Genomic DNA, 18,845 nt, shown 5'->3' with positions numbered 1-18,845 from the left:
GAGTTACGACGGCGTATCTACTGATACGCCGGCGTAACTGTACCTGAATCTAGCCCTATGAGTTTTTGGGATGTCCCTCATGGCCTAATGGTAAGATTTTTAAACTAAGGACAATAGCAATACTGCACAACATATTTTTTAGCACACTGGGGCCCCTGCACTGCACTGCGTAGTCTATTTATTTAAAAAGGTGAACTTGTCAAAAACGTCAATTCACAGAGATTTAAAACAGAACAACTCTGCTGACGTAAGAGGAACCACACGCCCTACATGCAGCGCGGTTCTCAGGAAACCTCAGACTTGCCGGGGCCCGCCACATATTTTGGAACAAAAGAATTAGTCAGGAAAGTGGCATGCAAAATTGGAGGTTTATTTGAAAATACACTCATACAGTGGGTATCAGATTAACACACTGAGGCCCAGATTCTCAAAGGGCTTACGACGGCGCAACGCCATGTACGCCGCGTCGTAAGTCCTAATCTGGGCCGTCGTATCTATGCGACTGATTCTTAGAATCAGTTACGCATAGATATCCATTAGATCCAACAGGCGTAAGGCTCTTACGCCGTCGGATCTTAGATGCAATTTTTTTTTGTCCGCTAGGTGTCGCCTCCGTCGTTTTTTCCGAGTATGCAAATTAGCTAGATACGCGAATTCCCAAACGTACGCGCGACGTTATTTGGAGCAATGCACCCTGGGATATTTTATGGACGGCGCATGCGCAGTACGTTCGACGCGGGAACACGCTTAATTTAAATGCTACACGCCCCATACCCGGCTAATTTGAATTAGGTGGGCTTGCGCCGGGTGATTTATGATACGCCGCCGCAACTTTACAGGCAAGTGCTTTGTGAATAAAGCACTTGCCTGAAAAACTTGCGGCGGCGTAACGTAAATGAGATACGTTACGCCCGCCCTAAGTTACGCCATTCTACTAGAATCTGGCCCTGAGACTTTTGAATTTATGTTTAAAGGGAATCTAAACTCAAGAACAAAAAGTGAATATGTATTGCAGCTTACTGGTCCTTATGTTGTGGCTGCATTCATTTTACTATTTTTGCCTTTGATTTCACCTGGTAATCCTGCCTGTAACATACTACCCTTGGATGACAACTCTCAATGTACTGTATCTGTGGAGGAGCAGCGTAGTCATCCTTGAACAGCGGCATCTTCAATTTGTGGGGAGGGTTGTGTTAGATCAGTGTTGCCAACCTACCAGATTGAAATTTACTGACACAGACAAGTTGTTACTGACTTTTCTAAACGTTACAAAATTACAGTTTTAAGTGCAAATTACAAATAACTGCAATATGCAAGGAGCAATGTGATTTAACCACTTCAGCTCCGGAAGGTTTACCCCCCTTTCATGACCAGGCCATTTTTTTGCGATACAGCACTGCGGTATTTTAACTGACAATTGCGTTGTCGTTAAAATAAAAACCGCAGAGGTGATCAAAAGAAAGCGCTATTTGTGGGAAAAAAAGGATGTCAAATTTGTTTTGGTGCAACGTCGCAAGACCGCGCAATTGTCAGTTAAAGCGCCGCAGTGCCGAATTGCAAAAAGTGCTCTGGTCAGGAAGTGGGTAAATTCTTCCGGGGCTGAAGTTTTTAAAGTCAGCAGCTACAAATACTGTAGCTTCTGACTTTTAATATTAGGTCACTTACCTGTCCAGGGATCCCATGATGTTGGCACCCCAGCTGATTTTCGGATTGGCTGTTGGGTGCTGACGCCATTCGTAGTAGGGGAAACTGGCAGTGAAGTGTAGGCTTCCCTACTGTACATAGGCAAAACGCGCTGCACTTTCTAAATGGCCCAGTGGTGGAGGAAGGAGGCCGAACAGCTGAGGGACGTCGCCGCGGTGCAGTCTCCTGAAAGCGAGGATGGCTACCCCCCTTAATCTCCTCTTCTCTTATCAGTTTGGTTGCCCTTCTCTGCACTTTCTCCAGTTCCCAGATATCCTTTTTGAGAACTGGAGCCCAAAACTGAACTGCGTATTCCAGATGAGGTCTTACTAATGATATCTCTCTCTCTGGAGTCCATACCTCTCTTAATACAAGAAAGGACTTTGCTCACTTTGGAAACCACAGCTTGGCATTGCATGCCATTATTGAGATTATGATCTACCAAAACCTTCTCCACTACAGATCCCCCCCAGTTGTACTCCCCCTAGTATGTATGACGCATGCATAGTCTTAGCCCCCAAGTGCATAACTTTACATTTATCAACATTAAATCTCATTTGCTGAAAATTGGCCTGGGCAGGAAGGGGGTAAAAGTGCCCTGTATTAAAGAGCTTAACCGCTTGCCAACCACCGCCTGTACTTATTCATCTGCAGAATGGCACGGCTGCGCAAAGCAACGTACCTGTACATGGCTTTAAAATTGCCGCAAGCGCTGTGACCGTGCCCGCGGGACCCGCGGACTTGATGTCCGCCGGTGTCCCGCAATCGTGTTACAGAGCGGCAGAACAGGGAGATGCCTTTGTAAACAAGGCATTTCCTTGTTCTGCCTAGTGACAGGACAGTGATAAAAATGCCATACAACTATCTCCTATTTTGTAGACGCTATAACTTTTGGGCGACACGCATTGCGCATGCACCGTTTTTCTTCCCCATAGGCGGCTTGACGCCAAACAGAGCTACTTTGTTTTATATTTCCTTGCAAGGATATTTTATTACCTCTCGCTGAACACGAGAGTTTGTATTTTATACCCACAATAAACCCTCTTGATTTTTAAATACCTGCACTATGAAACAATCGTTTTTCGGCATGAAAAAAAACGAAGTTTTTCAGCATGTCCAAAAAACGAAGTTTTTCCAACTTCATCATTAAAAACGATGTTGCCCACACACCATCGTTTTAGAAAAATTATGAACAAAGCGCGGTGACGTACAACACGTACGACGGCACTCTAAAGGGGAAGTTTTATTTGCCTTTGGGCTGCTTTTAGCTGATTCCTTGTTAATAAAAGACGATTCGCGCCTTTTTGTCTGTTACAGCGTGATGAATGTGCTTACTCCATTATGAATGGTAGTTTTACCAGAACGAGCGCTCACGTCTCATAACTTGCTTCTGGGCATGCGCGGGATTAAAACGTTGTTTTAGCCCACACACGATCATTTTTTACAACCCGAAAAACAATTTTTTTTAAAATGATGTTAAAAAATGCAGCATGTTCGAATTTCTTTTTTTACGTTTTTCAGAAGCCGAAAAACGATTAAAACCCACACACAATCATTTTAAATGATGTTTTTTTTTCATGCCGAAAAAACATTGTGTGTACGCGGCATTTTTCTGTTTCTTTTCCATTGCGGCACACCCACCCCCACTTTGAGTGTGTATTCAACACTATACACACACACCTGTGATACCCCTGGAATAGGGTGACCACATTTCCAAACTGCCATTCAGGGACATCCCCCCCCCCCCCCCCCACAAAAAGATGATTTTTGACATATTTTTTGCCGATTTTTGGGGCAGGGGCGTATGAAATCAGCGGGCCCATGTGCAATATTTTGGTGGGACCTTTCTGAGATACAAATGAAATCCTGTGTATCCAGACTACAGTGTAGGTCTGTTTATACTAGAATGCTGTGAGGGAATCCTGCGTTTTGTGTCCCATAGCGATCTGTAGTGGGTGTCAACTTCACACTTTGCCTCCTGGCACACACGATTCAAAAACTCCTGATCGATTGCAGCGATCGCAAGCTTTCACTTAGACGCCGGTAACTGTGAAGGGGGTGCTCAGGGCGTGCGCTCTCGGCACAGCGCTATTGATCGCAATTCATTTAAATATGTGACCTCTCTGTGCCAAGGCCCAGGCACAGAGAAGCCCCATATTTGTGTGTGGCGGGTGCCAAGGGGTTAATGACTACCCAAATGCAGGTAGCAAATGTAGTGTTTGTATGATCAGCAGTACCATGCGATCCAGTTGCTGTGCGTTTTGTAAAGTAGCGCAGGCACAGCTCTTGGTGCAGACCAATGGGTTTCAGCCCATTCAAATGAAAGGGCTGAAATCGCACAGAATCTGGAAGGCATGTGAATCGCAAAGGAACGCAGAGCGTGTTCCTATGTGATTTGTGGTGTGAACCAGTCCTGAGTCTTGGAGCCCATTGCTGAAAAAAGGTCAGGCACTTGGCTTCACTAACTTGCCTGACAGGGGGGCACTGGCACCTGGAGAAATTGCCCTGAATGTCTAGCAAAGTTTCCCCCCTCAATAGCAGACAGCTTGTCTTTGAAGATGGGGAAGGGGGCAAGTTGTCAAAGAAGAATACTGGCAGTGATTTTGGGGATAAGAGCTTGCTGTATGTGCTAGGGGGGCACACTTTGGGAGGGGAGAGAAATCGTGCTGGAAGGGGGGGGGGGGTGAATAAAAAACAATTTCTCTCCCCTCCTAAAGTGCCCCCCTATCACATACAGCATGCTCTTATCTCCCAAAATCACTGCAAGTATTCTTTTTTGACAACTTGCCCCCTGTCTCTGTGTCTCCTTCTCCTGCTAGTGCCAAGCATTAAGATTTTGTGTACTAACCTCAGATCAGCATGTCCCGTCCTGAGTGCTGTGTCTATTCTCCTATCCCTCCTTCCCTCCTGACCAGAGGCGTCTCTAGGGGGGGGCCAGAGGGGGCCCTGACCCCCCCAACATTATGCTGTGCCCCACCATGTCCCCCCCCAAAAAAAAAAATTTTTTTTTTTTTTTTGCTTTTTTTTTTTTTTTTTTTTTTTTTTCGGGCCGCCGCTGGAGTAACAGTCTCTCCTGAGAGGGAGAGTGTCCCCAGTCAGCTCTGCGGGGCATTCCTCCCCCCTCCCTCTGCTCGCTGACACTGCATAATGCGAGCGTTCACACAACCACAGCCGCCCGATCTGCTCCTTCCCCTGCATCCTCATTGGCACGGAGAAGAGCGAGTTGCAGAAAGGACTCCATGAGCACTGTGGGGGAGGGGGGCCCAAGCCTTCATCTCAGTTACTGAAAAAACAGACTGATTTCTCCCGTCCTTAGGACAGGAGAACCAGCCTGTAAATTCCGAGAGTGGTGACTGCAAGCTGAGCCAAGTGTCAGTCTATGACACTATTTTACAGCCCAGCGAGTCTAGCCACCCCCCCCACTCTCCTCACATATGAGCAGGGAGGAATAAAGCTCCTCCTCCTTCTCCTTTCAGTCCCGCCCACACTATCTCGGTGTGCTGTATCTGAAGAGAGGGGATGTGTGTTCAGGAAATATGAAAATCAGCAGCATGTGTGTGAATGATGCCTGAGATTCTAGCCTGGACCGTGGGTATGTGTGTGCACTGCAGACTGCAGTACACTGTAATCACTGAACTGCATTATCTCCATCCCTTCTCTCCCCCATCTGTCTCCCTCCCCCTCTCCTGTTCTTTCAAGACATTCACAATTTACTTTCTGTAACGGTCACCACCGTTTACGATATTCCAATCCATCGCCCCATGACAGGTTATCCGACAGTCCGACAGACATCAGACACGACCCATTTCATTTCCCAGAATAAACGAGACAAAACAAGCTCTGGTACTGGCTCCAAAATGAATGAATGAATCCTTTAATGGTAACTTAGCTTTGTTATATACAGTACAAGCATGTTACAGTTAATCACAGGGACAAAGACACACTCCACCCACACATCACACAATGGGGGGCTTCATACACATTATTTTAGATAATAACATTCCGATGAGTTAATTACTACTTATTACCCAGACGGTCTGGCTCTCCATTTAGAGGGGTTAATTACTACAGCTTGACACATTCACATTCCACATCTTAACAGTGTCATTAGCATACACAATGAACAGGTCTTAGGAGAAGACCTAATTAGCACAATGGACACAAAACAGTATTAGCGTCACACAAAGGAATGTCTAGGAGCAGACTCAATTAACACCTCAAAAGCATGTGTCCCCCCATTGAATGAAAACACTCTATTGACCTGTCGGAGTCAGACTTTAACAACTTTGAATTATCAGTAATGTCCCATCTCATGTAATTTATAATTATCATTTCTCAGTCACCCTATGCCCAAAAGGGCATAGTGACGCTGGCACAGGAGTAAACCCCATCCTTCAAAAGTCTCTGGGTGTCACGGGCCATTCTGTTACACTTTCACTTTCAGTTAGGCAGGTAATATACAATGCAATTTTTTTCCTACATCCACAGATTGCAGGAAAGACACTTGCATGATTCCCCCATCAACACAAACAGTGCTGACGGGAATATCCCTCCTGCCCAGCAATTGTATTCTATACAGCAACCACTGGTGATAATCATAAGAGAATCTGCTCATTAATGGTTCAAATCTCAGCCAGTTCCTGCTGAACCAGCTGAGATTTAAAATGTCTATGGCTGGTCTTAGCTCTTAGGCAGCCCATACATTGATCACTATTTTTCATTCAACTATTAGGTTGAATAATAAAAAAAAAGAAATGATCCAATTCCCCCATCTACACATTATAGGTGGATGGGGGAATCGTCCCAGTGTGGACCAGTGCTGGAACAACCAGAGTTACTGTCCTGTCCCGGCTATTCACAGCGCTGGTCTCTGTCTCCATGGCAGCGGCGGCAGGACATTGGAACCCAGAGCTGGTTACTTTATGGGGCTGATGTACAGGAGGGCCAGCACAATTTGTTGTTAGAGATGGGCTGGGCATGTTCAAAATTCCACATGCCAGAGCCTGCCAGGAAGCCCACACTGCACAGCGCTAATCACAGGCAGTGAGACATTTCTCGGTCCGCAGCTGCACAGATCAGGAAAGGTCTCACTGCCTGTGATTAGCGATGTGGAGTGTCGGCTTCCTGGCGGGATCGGGCATGTGGGATTTCAAACACACCCAAGCCCATCTCTATTGGTTGTAGACAGTTGAGCTCCCTGCAGGTTGCTTAGCAGCAGTGGACCCTTCTCTGACAAGCTGATTGGGATGCAATCCAGGTGATGCTCTTAGTCAAATCCTAGTGTTAAATATCAGAGATTTTATTGATCAAAGCCCACACTTTACAGGCATAGAGCCCACATGGCTGCTGAACATACGGGTGATTATATTTATGTGGTTGTACTCTTGATGCTAATAAATACTGTGTTTATTAGATCTGACTGGGAGCATCACCTGGATCACATGCCGATCAGCATGTCAACAGAGAAGGTTATACAGCATTACTGCTGCTAGGTGACCAGCTGGGGGCTCAGTTCTCTATAACCAATAGTGCCAGCCTTCCCCTGCATGCACCCATAATGTCACCAGCACTAGGACCTAATAGACTGCCGCCGCTGCCAAGGAGACAGACGCCAGACCAGCTCTGTAAATAGCAGGGACAGGACAGCTGGGGAACCCCACAGTGGCAGAACACCAGGGCCCGGTGGCAAGACAACCTTTGCAACCCTGAAAGTTCTCCCACTGCTTTGGACCCTTATATTTTCTTGGTGTGCTGGTGACATATATCTCTTGTTTTCTGCCACCCTGGGGGGGCCCCAGTATAGTAGGAAGGGAGCTCACGACAGAACATGTAAAAGGGCCCGTTGTGGGATCGTAGTAAAGGGCCCCAGGAGATTTTATATATATATACTGTATATATATAAAATTGCATTTTATAGTTGGCCCCCCTACTTTTTTCCCTGTCCCCCCATGTGCCCCCCCTAAATATGAAAGCTGGAGACGCCACTGCTCCTGACATCCGAGCCAAGGAGAAGGGGGGCTTCAGTCTGTGTGTTAGTGTGAGGAGGGCAGGGCAGGAGGGGGGAGGAAGTGAGAGGGAGAGATGTCTCACAGCTGTGGGAACAGAAACACCTCACAGAAGCAGCAAGCCAGTGACTGGAGCGGAGGTGACAGAACCAGCAGTGACTCCCCAGCAGCGCTAGCGCAGAGGAGGAGGAAGAAGTGAAATCCTCCTCTGCTTTCAACGTGGGCAGTGACGTCACTGGTTGCCAGACGCCAAGCGGCTATAGCAACCAGTGATCAGGAGGAAGCAGAGCCAGAGCCGGGACCAGGGACAAATATGTACATTACGGGACGATCCCGGGTAGACCGGGACACGTGGTCACTCTACCCTGGAAGGACCTGTGAGCCGTGGTTGGAGCCATAGAAGGTGTGAGAGATGGAGGATCTTCTCAGCTGCTCTGCAGGATAACTTCATCATATAAGCCTGTTTTGACCCCCCTGAGGCCGCGTACACACGGTCGTTCCAAACCGATGAGAATGGTCCGAAGGGCCATTTCCATCGGTTCACCGCTGAAGTGGCCTGATGGTCAGAACGCGGTGACGTCAAACACAAGACGTGGTGAATAAAACGAAGTTCAATGCTTCCAAGCATGCGTCGACTTGATTCTGAGCATGCGCAGGTTTTGAACCAATGCTTTCTGTACTAACCATCGGTTTGGACCGATAAGGCAGCGGCCCATCGGTTCGATTTTGAAGCATGTTTTTAAATTTTGGACCGAAGGAAAACAGACCGATGGGCTATACACACGGTCGGTTTGGACCGATGAAACTGAACCTCTGTCCATTCTCATCGGTTTTGTCCGACCGTGTGTACGGGGCCTGAGAAGGGCGGTCACAGGCTTTCTGGTAAGCCTTCTATTTTACTATCAGGTGATGGGCTGATTTCACGTTTATCTGGAACTACTCAATACACACTGGATGTTCATAGGTTCCTTTTGAATTTTGAACTTTCCTTTCTGGATTTCCATCTGCTGATTCATTGGACTCATTGGGGCAGATCCACAAAAGAATTACACCGGCGTATCTATTGATACGCCGCGTAATTTTAAAGTTCCTGCGTCGTATCTTTGTTTTGTATCTACAAAACAAGATACAACGGCATCTGGGATCGATCCGACAGGCGTACGTCTTAGTACGCCGTCGGATCTTAGGTGCATTTTTTCCGCCGGCCGCTAGGTGGCGTTTCCGTCGAATTCCGCGTCGAGTATGCAAATGAGCTAGTTACAGGGATCCACGAACGTACGTCTGGCCGGCGCATTTTTTTACGTCGTTTCCGTTATTATGAGGCGTACTCAATGTTAAGTATGGCCATCGTTCCCGCGTCGAATTGTGAATTTTTTACATTGTTTGCGTAAGTCGTTCGCGAATAGGGATTTGCGTAAAATTACGTCACCGTCGGAAGCATTGGCTTGTTCCGGTTTAATTTGGAGCATGAGCACTGGGATACCCCCACGAACGGCGCATGCGCCGTTCAAAAAAAATGTTGTTTACGTCGGGTCACAACGTATTTACATAAAACACACCCCATCACATCCATTTGAATTCCGCGCCCTTACGCCGCCAAAGATACACTACGCCGCCGTAACTTACAGCGCAAATTCTTTAAGGATTCGAAAAAATAAATATAAGTTACGGCGGCGTAGTGTATCTTAGATACGCTACGCCCGGCGGAGAGAAGCGCCGATCTACGTGGATCTGCCCCTTTGTTTTTACTGATCACTCACCATTTGAATATATTATATGTCAATTGCATATATCCTAAGATTTTCACTTCATTGTTTTTTTGAAGGTATTTGAATGTCACGTATTTTTCAATTTTTACGTTTATTGTTTTACTCATTTTGATTTAATTTCCAGCGCTACACCGTTTTTTACATATGTTTTTTTTTTACTTGTTATGAAGGTTTTAGTGTCTAGCTGCAGGATCCCTCAGGGATTATTAATATTACCCTCAGGGACTATTAATATATTTTTCACTTTATTTCACTTATTCTTTACCAAGCGCAAATTTTCCTCTTTCCCTTTTACACGCTATAACTTTTGCGCAAACCAAAAAGGGTATTTATTATAGCAAAAAGTAAAAAATAAAGCTTTTTTTTTTCAAATTGTCGCTCTATTTTTGTTTATAGTGCAAAAAATTAAAACCGCAGAGGTGATCAAATACCAACAAAGCTCTATTTGTGGGGAAAAAAGGACGTCAATTTTGCTTGGGTGCAACATTGCACGACTGCGCAATTGTCAGTTAAAGCGATGCAGTGCCGAATAATGCAAAAAATGACCTGGTCATTGGGCAGCCAAATCCTCTGTGGCAGAAGTGGTTAAAATAACTACAAGGGTATTTATTTCATATGTGTGACTGTAATTTTCAAATGCTGTTAGAGTCGAAAGTGTCACTTTAAAAAAAAAAGATATTTATCCTGGAGTGTTAGCTTTGTGAATTTAATTTAATGTCATGTTCCTTTCCCAGAGATCTCCTTGAATTTTTCTGCAGCTTCATTGTTTAATTCTTACAGCATATAATATGTGCACACACACCCAAACAAACACATCAGCAAGGGTGGCATGGGTGGCATGCTCCCACAATGTCAGCAATATCCTTTCATTTAAAGTAGTGTGGGGAAGCATATTTTGAGAACAGATTGTACCAGCTTCTAGCACAGGAGGTCAGGTTGCAGCAGAATGTTCTATATACCTGTCCATGGTGATTGCAATGTAGCAGACGGCTGCTGACCACCAAGAGTACTGCTGGACACAGATTGAGAATAATCACCAGTAAGCCAGGTACATTCCAGTAGTTATCATTTCTGGTGGTCATCATTATCAAATGTGTTTAAGTTGTTCTTCTCTCTGTAAAATAATAACTCTGTCATCTGTATAGTTTTATTAAAAAATGAGAATTAATTTGAATTTATCATAAGAAGAAAACACTTTTCAACCATTCAAGATGCTAAGCTAGAGCAAAATGAAACCTTATGCCGCAGACACACGATCATTTTTCGGCATGAAAAAAACGCTGTTTTTCAAAAACGTCATTTAAGCACTTCCAGACCTTAGGTGTTTTTCAGATTCGGTGTTTGCAAGACTAAAACAGTTTTTTCTGCTAGAAAATTACTTAAAACCCCCAAACATTATATATTTTTTTTCTAACACCCTAGAGAATAAAATAGTGGTCATTCCAATACTTTTTGTCACACCGTATTTGCGCAGCGGTCTTACAAGCGCACTTTTTTTGGAAAAAATTCACTTTTTTGAATTAAAAAAATAAGACAACAATAAATTTGGCCCAATTTTTTTATATATTGTGAAAGATAATGTTACGCCGAGTAAAATGATGCCCAACATGTCACGCTTAAAAATTGCGCCCGCTCGTGGCATGGCGTCAAACTTTTACCCTTAAAAATCTCGATAGGCGATGTTTAAAATTTTTTAGAGATTGCATTTTTTGAGCTACAGAGTAGCTCTAGGGCTATAATTATTGCTCTCGCTCTAACGATCGCGGCGATACCTCACTTGTGTGATTTGAACACCGTTTTCATATGCGGGCGCTACTCGCGTATGCGTTCGCTTCTGCGCGCGAGCTCGTCGGGACGAGGCGCTTTAAAAAAATTTTTTGGGGGTTTTCTTATTTATTTTTATTTTATTTTTTACACTGAAAAAAAAATAATAATTTGATCACTTTTATTCCTATTACAAGGAATGTAAACATCCCTTGTAATAGAAAAAAGCATGACATATGAGATCTGGGGTCAAAAAGACCTCAGATCTCATATTTGGGCTTAAATGCAAAAAAATAAAAAAAAAATAAAAAATGTAATTTTTTCAAATGACAAAAAAAAAAATTGTCTCTTTAAGAGGCTGGGCGGGACTGACGTTTTGACATCACTTCCGCCCAGCCGAGCTATGGGGACGGGCGAAGGAGATTTTTCCTTCAGTCTCGTCCCCGCTCACCAGCCGACAGCACCCGATCGCCTCCGCCGCTACCGACGGCTCCGGTAAGCGGCGGAGGGCGCGGGAGAGCGGCGGGAGGGGGGGGGCCCTCTCCCGCCACCGATAACGGCGATCTCGCGGTGAATCCGCCGCGGAGACCGCCATTATCGGATTCCAGAACGCGCACACTAAAGATTGATACCTCGATTGTGGCAGCAGCTGCTGCCGTTACCGAGATATCAGTCTTTAAAAATAGGACGTACATCGTCGTGCGCAGGTCTGGAAGTGGTTAAAATGATCGTGTGTGGGCTAAAAATCTTCGAACATGCTACATTTTTTAACGTTGTTTTAAACTATGTCGTTTTTCGGGTTGTAAAAAAATTATCGCGTGTGGGCTAAAACGACGTAAAAAAACAGCGCATGCTCAAAAGCAAGTTATGAGACGGGAGCGCTCGTTCTGGTAAAACTACCGTTCATAATGGAGTAAGCACATTCATCACGCTGTAACAGACAAAAAAGCGCAAATCGTCTTTTACTAACAGGGAATCAGCTAAAGCAGCTCAAAAGCGAATGGAACTTCCCCTTTAGAGTGCCGTCGTACGTGTTGTACGTCACCGCGCTTTGCTAGATCATTTTTTAAAAACGATGGTGTGTAGGCAACGTCGTTTTAATGATGAAGTTGGGAAAACATTGTTTTTTGCACATGCTGAAAAATGATCGTGTGTACGCGCCATTACACACGTTAACCCTGAAGGAGGGGGACCTTTGCAACCCCTGAAACATGTTGTATTCGCTTGGTAAAATGAAATAAATTTGTATGCTGGACTTGACACGTTTCCCCTACCTCGTCTACACGTCTTCAAGAGTCCTAGAAAAATAAAGATGCCAGTAAACTCCCATATAAAAACCATCACTGTATAGGACATATAGATTAAAATGATATTAACCACTTAAGCCCCGGACCATTATGCAGCTAAAGGACCTGGCCCCTTTTTGCGATTTGGCGCTGTGTCGCTTTAACTGACAATTTCGCGGTCATGCGACGTAGCTCCCAAACAAATAGAGCTTTCTTTTGGTGGTATGTGATCGCCTCTGCGGTTTTTATTTTTTGCGCTATAAACAAAAATAGAGCGACAATTTTGAAAAAAAAAATTCAATATTTTTTACTTTTTGCTATAATAAATATCCCCCAAAAAAGATAGATATATATATATATATATATATATATATATATATATATATATATATATATATATATAAAAAAAAAATTCCCTCAGTTTAGACTGATACGTATTCTTCTACATATTTTTGGTAAAAAAAAAATCGCAATAAGCGTTCATTTATTGGTTTGCGCAAAATGTATTTTGTCTACCAAATTGGGGATAGTTTTATTGCATTTTTATTAATAATTTTTTTTTCTAGTAATGGCGGCGATCAGCGATTTTTATCGTGGCTGCGACATTATGGCGGACACATCGGACACTTTTGACACTATTTTGGGACCATTGTCATTTTTACAAAGAACAGTGCTATGAAAATGCACTGGTTACTGTAAAAATGACAATGGCAGTGAAGGGGTTAAGTGAGTGATTCCCTATGATAGGGAACAGACGATCAGTGACAGGCTCACTAGGAAGCACGGGGAGAGGTTTGTTTACACTCGCGGGACACCGGTGGCGATCGGGTCCGCTGTTCCCGCGGGGACAGTCACGCAGAAGAGGACCAGGTCGCGATCACGAATTACCTTAAAGGGGGGCAGGCAACCTTTGAGGTGGAGATTTACCTGAACAACATCAGGGGGGTTCAGCGCCCCTTAAAAAAATAATTAAATGAACTAGCTAGGCCTAACTAAATAGTAAGGATGACACAAGGAAAATGTAGAAAAATATAATAAAACAAATGTCACTCTAAAAATATAAACGTAGCCTACCTTTCAGCAAGCAACTCATTCACAATTTTTTCACATTTGGAGAGTAATTGGTCACCCTCATAAGACTGCTGCAGAAGTCTATCATGAAGGCCTAATTGTAGGACAGTGTACAGAGGTCAGTAATAGGTAAGGAGGTGTATAGAGATCAGTAATAGGTGGGGCGGTGTGCAGGTTGGTGTATGGAGGTCTGTTATAGGTAGAGGGTGTGCGAGTTGTATAGAGGTCAATAATAGGTAAGGCGGTGTATAGAGGTCAGTAATGGGTAGGGCGGTGTATAGAGGTCAGTAATAGGTAGGGCGGTGTATAGAGGTCAGTAATAGGTAGGGCGGTGTATAGAGGTCAGTAATATGTAGGGTGGTGTGTAGAGATCAGTAATAGGTAGGGCGGTGTATAGAGGTCAGTAATATGTAGGACGGTGTATAGAGATCAGTAATAGGTAGGACGGTGTATAGAGGTCAGTAATAGGTAGGGCGGTGTATAGAGGTCAGTAATAGGTAGGACGGTGTATAGAGGTCAGTAATAGGTAGGGCGGTGTATAGAGGTCAGTAATATGTAGGGTGGTGTGTAGAGATCAGTAATAGGTAGGGCAAAGTACAGGAGTCAGCAGTTTATAGGATAGATTATGGGAGTCAGTATGGCAAAGGCAGGGTCAGTAGAACAGGATACAGGGGTCTGTAGAGAAGTGGATGGTGTCAGTAGGGCAGTTGTAAGTGTCAGTCGTTAGGGTGTATTGTCACATTCGGCTCCCCATCACAGATTGCTCTGGAAGTGACGTTCCGTTGCCGCCATCTTGCTACACCCCACACTCCTGCACAGTAATGATAGCGTGTGAAGGGGCAAGCGGACATCTTGTTACACCCACCGGAGTTTTAGATTTCACAGTTATTTTCAACACAAAACTGAGCTTATATGCTTAACCACTTGAGACCCGCGCTGTAGACGAAAGACGTCCACAGCGCGGCTCTCAAGTGTCGGGTGGACGTCCTGCTGTTTACATTCCCTGCTCGCTCCGCAGAGGGCGCGCAGCAAGGAAAAAACTGTGCCCGGCGTGTCACGTGATGCCGATACGCATGCCTGGCGGCCGCGATGTCCGCCAAGTACCCGCGATCGGCAGTGACAGAGCAAGGACGTGGAGCTCTGTGTTTAAACACAGAGCTCCACGTAGTGTCAGAGAGAGAGGAGACTGATGCTGTGTCCCTTGTACATAGGGACACAGATCGGTCACCTCCCCCAGTCAGTCCCCTCCCCCCACAGTAAGAATCACTCCCAGGGAATACATTTAACCCCTTCCTAGCCCCCTAGTGTTAACCCCTTCCCTGCCAGTCACATTTATACAGTAATCAGTGCATATTTATAGCTGTATAAATGTGAATGGTCCCAAAATAGTGTCAAAAGTGTCCGATATGTCCGCCGCAATATCGCAGGCCTGACACAAATTGCAGATCTGCACCATTACTAGTCAAATTTAGGGTAGGTACAGAAGTAGATAAGGAAGTAGGTAATGAGAACCAGAAGAGGGTTGTTTATACAAAGGTACACCAGTATTGTAAAATGTATCTAATCCCAAAAACAAAAATGTGATATATTGCAGGTTACCAGTTCTTAGAGGAAGTAGCTGTATTAGTTTTCTTTTTTCCCAAGCTATTTCCCCTTATTTTCACCATTAATAGTGTGAATAACACTTCCTGTCTCTCCATGTCTATACTCTTTCTACACCGTATCAGCAAAGAAAGTCATGATTGCTTCTCTAGCCACCACATCTAAGGACTGATAAATTACATTTTTGTTATGGGCACTATTATGCTTTGCCTTGGATAGGGGAAGCTCCAAGGTCCAACCTAATGCTGTCTGCTTCTCTCTCCAGGTTCAGATGGGATACCCCAAGCTTCTGTGAAAATTGAGGAAAGTGCTGACAACTCAGTAATATTACATAGCCTGACTATATCAGGTAAAATCTACATTTATGCTATACAGCTTTTAAAAAGTTGAGAGCTAATCCAAACATTAGTGATTTGTTTCTTCAATATACTTCTGAGGTATCAGTAGAAGGTTTGGTTTCCATTGTATGTTTGTTTTTGATGCTGGCATTCTGACGCAAAGCATGGTCAAAATAAGCACCCATGCCTCTCAGGTATACCCTATCCCTATTGCCACCTCTGTACCTCTTCTTCACCATAAAACTTTACCTATTTCCTAACACTGACCACTTTGTTTGCCCATTCTGGTGCCCAGGGCCGCTGATAGGCCAGTACAACTGGCCCTGTTGTACCGGGCCCGGGCAGCAGGGGGGCCCGGCAACCTGATCAGATAAAAAATTAAATCTAAAAAAAAAAGGGGCTGGGCCAGGGGTGGAGCTGAAGGGGGCCCCGTCAGGTAGGCTGTACGGGGCCCCATGAGTTCTATCAGCAGCCCTGCTGGGCCCTCCACCTCTTATCTCACCAGCACTTCCCTGACGCTTCATTCACTCCTCCCACACATGACTGTGTCTAAGATTGTTGACTGGCCCATCTTGCTCAGGCATTGGTCACATGCTCCGTCATACCTAGAAGTCCTGGGTATTTATTTGTGCCCCCACAAAGGAATGGGGCCCCGGAAAAGCTGAGCATCGGTGGTGGTGCTTGCGGTGGTGGTGGGGGGTGTGACAGACTTAGCCGGGACAGAGACTTCTGAATGCTAGCCTCTTGCCTTGCGATTATGGACCCTGGCATTTGGGGGAACGGTGCTCTTTGTGAGCTGTATGCCGGGGAACTCTTGAGGTGATGGTTAGGATGACTTCTTAGAAGTAGAGATTGTCCTTTAATGCCTTGTGTGGTTTAAGATTAGTCGTAATAACCTTTAAACAATCACCAGGACAGAGCGGTGAAGAAAAAACTACAATGCCACAAGGGCCGTACTGCGGGGTACAGAGACGGGAGGTGTCAGGGGGCGCACCTTGGGCATCTCAGCACAACAACAACAATCGCAACCTCCACCGAGTGCACTCCACTTCCGGGAACTGTGCGCCACAGGCGACTTCACCCGAACGTCAACTGTCGTTCTCTACTTCCAAGAAGTCATCCTAACCATTTAGGGTATCCCCACATGTGCATAAGACCATACTAAAGATAGGTGGTCCATATCCAGTGGTGAGGGTACATGTATGTGGGGCACCCAGTCCGAGCACCAATCTGTAGGAGACATCTTTTGAACACTGAGCACCATATGGGATTATCTGATGTCATTATTTTAATGATGCATTTTCATTAATATATTTTTTTGTTTGTCCAATGATTTATCTACTACTTATATCTAACTATTTCTAGCGCAATTTTTTGTTTTCTTATACATGTTATTGCTTTGGTAATACTCAGCAAGTTTATTTTTGCAGCTGAAATTCGTTATTATAGGTACATACTCATATCCATAGGCGCTGTCCAGTCCTTATATTCATCTCCAGCCACCTGTCTGTCTGTTGTCTGCTATAATGTAAATGAGTCTAGTGTGGCTTCTCTTTCACCCATTGTTGGTTGTGCTAATTAACCCTGCAATTGTATGAAGGAGTTCTGTGTTGATATGTATAATAATGTGTTTTGTATTTAGGGAGTCACTTCGGCTGCTGTAAGGGATTAGTTAATTAGCTCATGTTAATTTATGTTTCTGGTTACCTCTTGCCTCTAAACTACTTTAACTAGCAGATGTACATATACCTGTGAACAACACTATTCTTCCCTTTCTTATCTATAACACTCTGATGGACAGTAGACAGTGACAACATAACATATAACCACCAATCAATACAGTTTGATTAAGGGGAGTAAAATAGGTACCCTATTTTCACCTGCCAAAAGGCTTAAGTAAATGACGTAAAAAATGCGCCGGGCGCACGTACGTTTCTGAATCGGCGTATCTAGGTCATTTGCATATTCTACGCGGAAATCTACGGAAGCGCCTCTAGCGGCCAGCGTAAAATTGCACACAATTATACGCCGGCGTATGCAAGTTACGTCGGCGGAGGAAGCCTATTTTTTAAGCGTATCTGCCTTTGAGAATCGGCGTAAGGATACGACGGCGCAGTTTTTAAATTACGGCGGCGTATCTAGAGATAGGCCGCTGTAAATTGTATCTGAATCCGGGCCAATAACTTCTTCTTGTTTCCACTAATATGTCTTATCCTGCAGACCAACTTAATACATCCAAGTGAAAGATGTAACACTAAGGCCCCTTTCACATGTCCGTACCGCTCATCCGTTATTACAAGTCCGTTAACGGACTTGTAATACATCCCTATGGGATCGCGTCCGTTAGCGGATGGAGCATCCGCTAGCGTCCGCGTCCGTCGGGATCTGCTTTTCCGAACGGAAGAAATCCTATTTTTCTTCCGTTCGGCGGAGCAGAACTGATGCAGACGGACAGACGGTCCGTCTGCATCAGGTTCCCCATAGGGGACAGCGGAGCAGAGACAGGGCGGTCCCTGCACTGTGTGCGGGGACCGCCCTATCCGCCGACAGCTGAGCGGTGATCCCCGCTGAGCCGACGGAGACACACGGAGCGGACCCGGAAAAGGTCCGCTCCGTGTGAAAGAGCCCTTACATGTAAAAAAAATGAAAAATTCAAAAACAGAATCACTAATTGGAAAAAGTTCACCCTCCTCCTAAAAGCTCAATCAGGTGTAGCTAATCACCTTCTCAATGGCACACAAAGCCATATGACTTTTAACTTTTGGATTAGCTCTAGATCTCTGGGATAAAGTGGTGGACAGGCACGAGTCAGGAGATGGATACAAAAAAATTCCAAGGCTTTATCAATGACTAGAATCCCCGCTCAGCTGTCGGCGGATAGGGCGGTCCCCGCACACAGTGCAGGGACCGCCCTGTCTCTGCTCTGCTGTCCCCTATGGGGAACCTGATGCAGACGGACCGTCTGTCCGTCTGCATCAGTTCCGCTCCACCGAACGGAATAAAAATAGGGTTTCTTCCGTTCGGAAAAGCGGATCCCGACTGACGCGGACGCTAGCGGATGCTCCATCCGCTAACGGACGCGTTCCCATAGGGATTCATTACAAGTCCGTTAACAGACTTGTAATGAGCGGACGAACGGTCCGCTAGTGTGAAAGGACCCTACGAAGTGGAAAGTATTTGATACAACACAGACCCTCCCTGAATCAGGATGTCGCTCCAGACTGGATGAAAGAGTCAGGAGGAAACTGATCAGAGAGGCCTACAGCAACTCTGAAGTGGTTATTATGTGTACCTGACACCAATATCCACCTTTTCTCCACAAATGTG

General features: G+C 45.1%; 1 protein-coding gene across 2 annotated transcripts in view; it reads left to right on the top strand.

Annotated features, from left to right (window-relative positions):
- The window catches only part of EMB (embigin), a 56,690-nt gene that overhangs the window by 13,810 nt on the left and 24,035 nt on the right, over window positions 1–18,845 (top strand). For both annotated transcript variants that reach the window (XM_040339212.1, XM_040339203.1), the window contains exon 2: window positions 15,446–15,529. In XM_040339212.1, coding sequence (XP_040195146.1) covers window positions 15,446–15,529 — 84 coding nt within the window. The remainder of the gene's footprint in view (window positions 1–15,445; window positions 15,530–18,845) is intronic.

The sequence above is a fragment of the Rana temporaria genome, chromosome 1 (assembly GCF_905171775.1).
Source record: "Rana temporaria chromosome 1, aRanTem1.1, whole genome shotgun sequence".
Taxonomy (NCBI): Eukaryota; Metazoa; Chordata; class Amphibia; order Anura; family Ranidae; genus Rana; species Rana temporaria.
The sequence above is the reverse complement of the archived record's forward strand: the minus strand, read 5'-3'. Positions and strand labels throughout refer to the sequence as shown.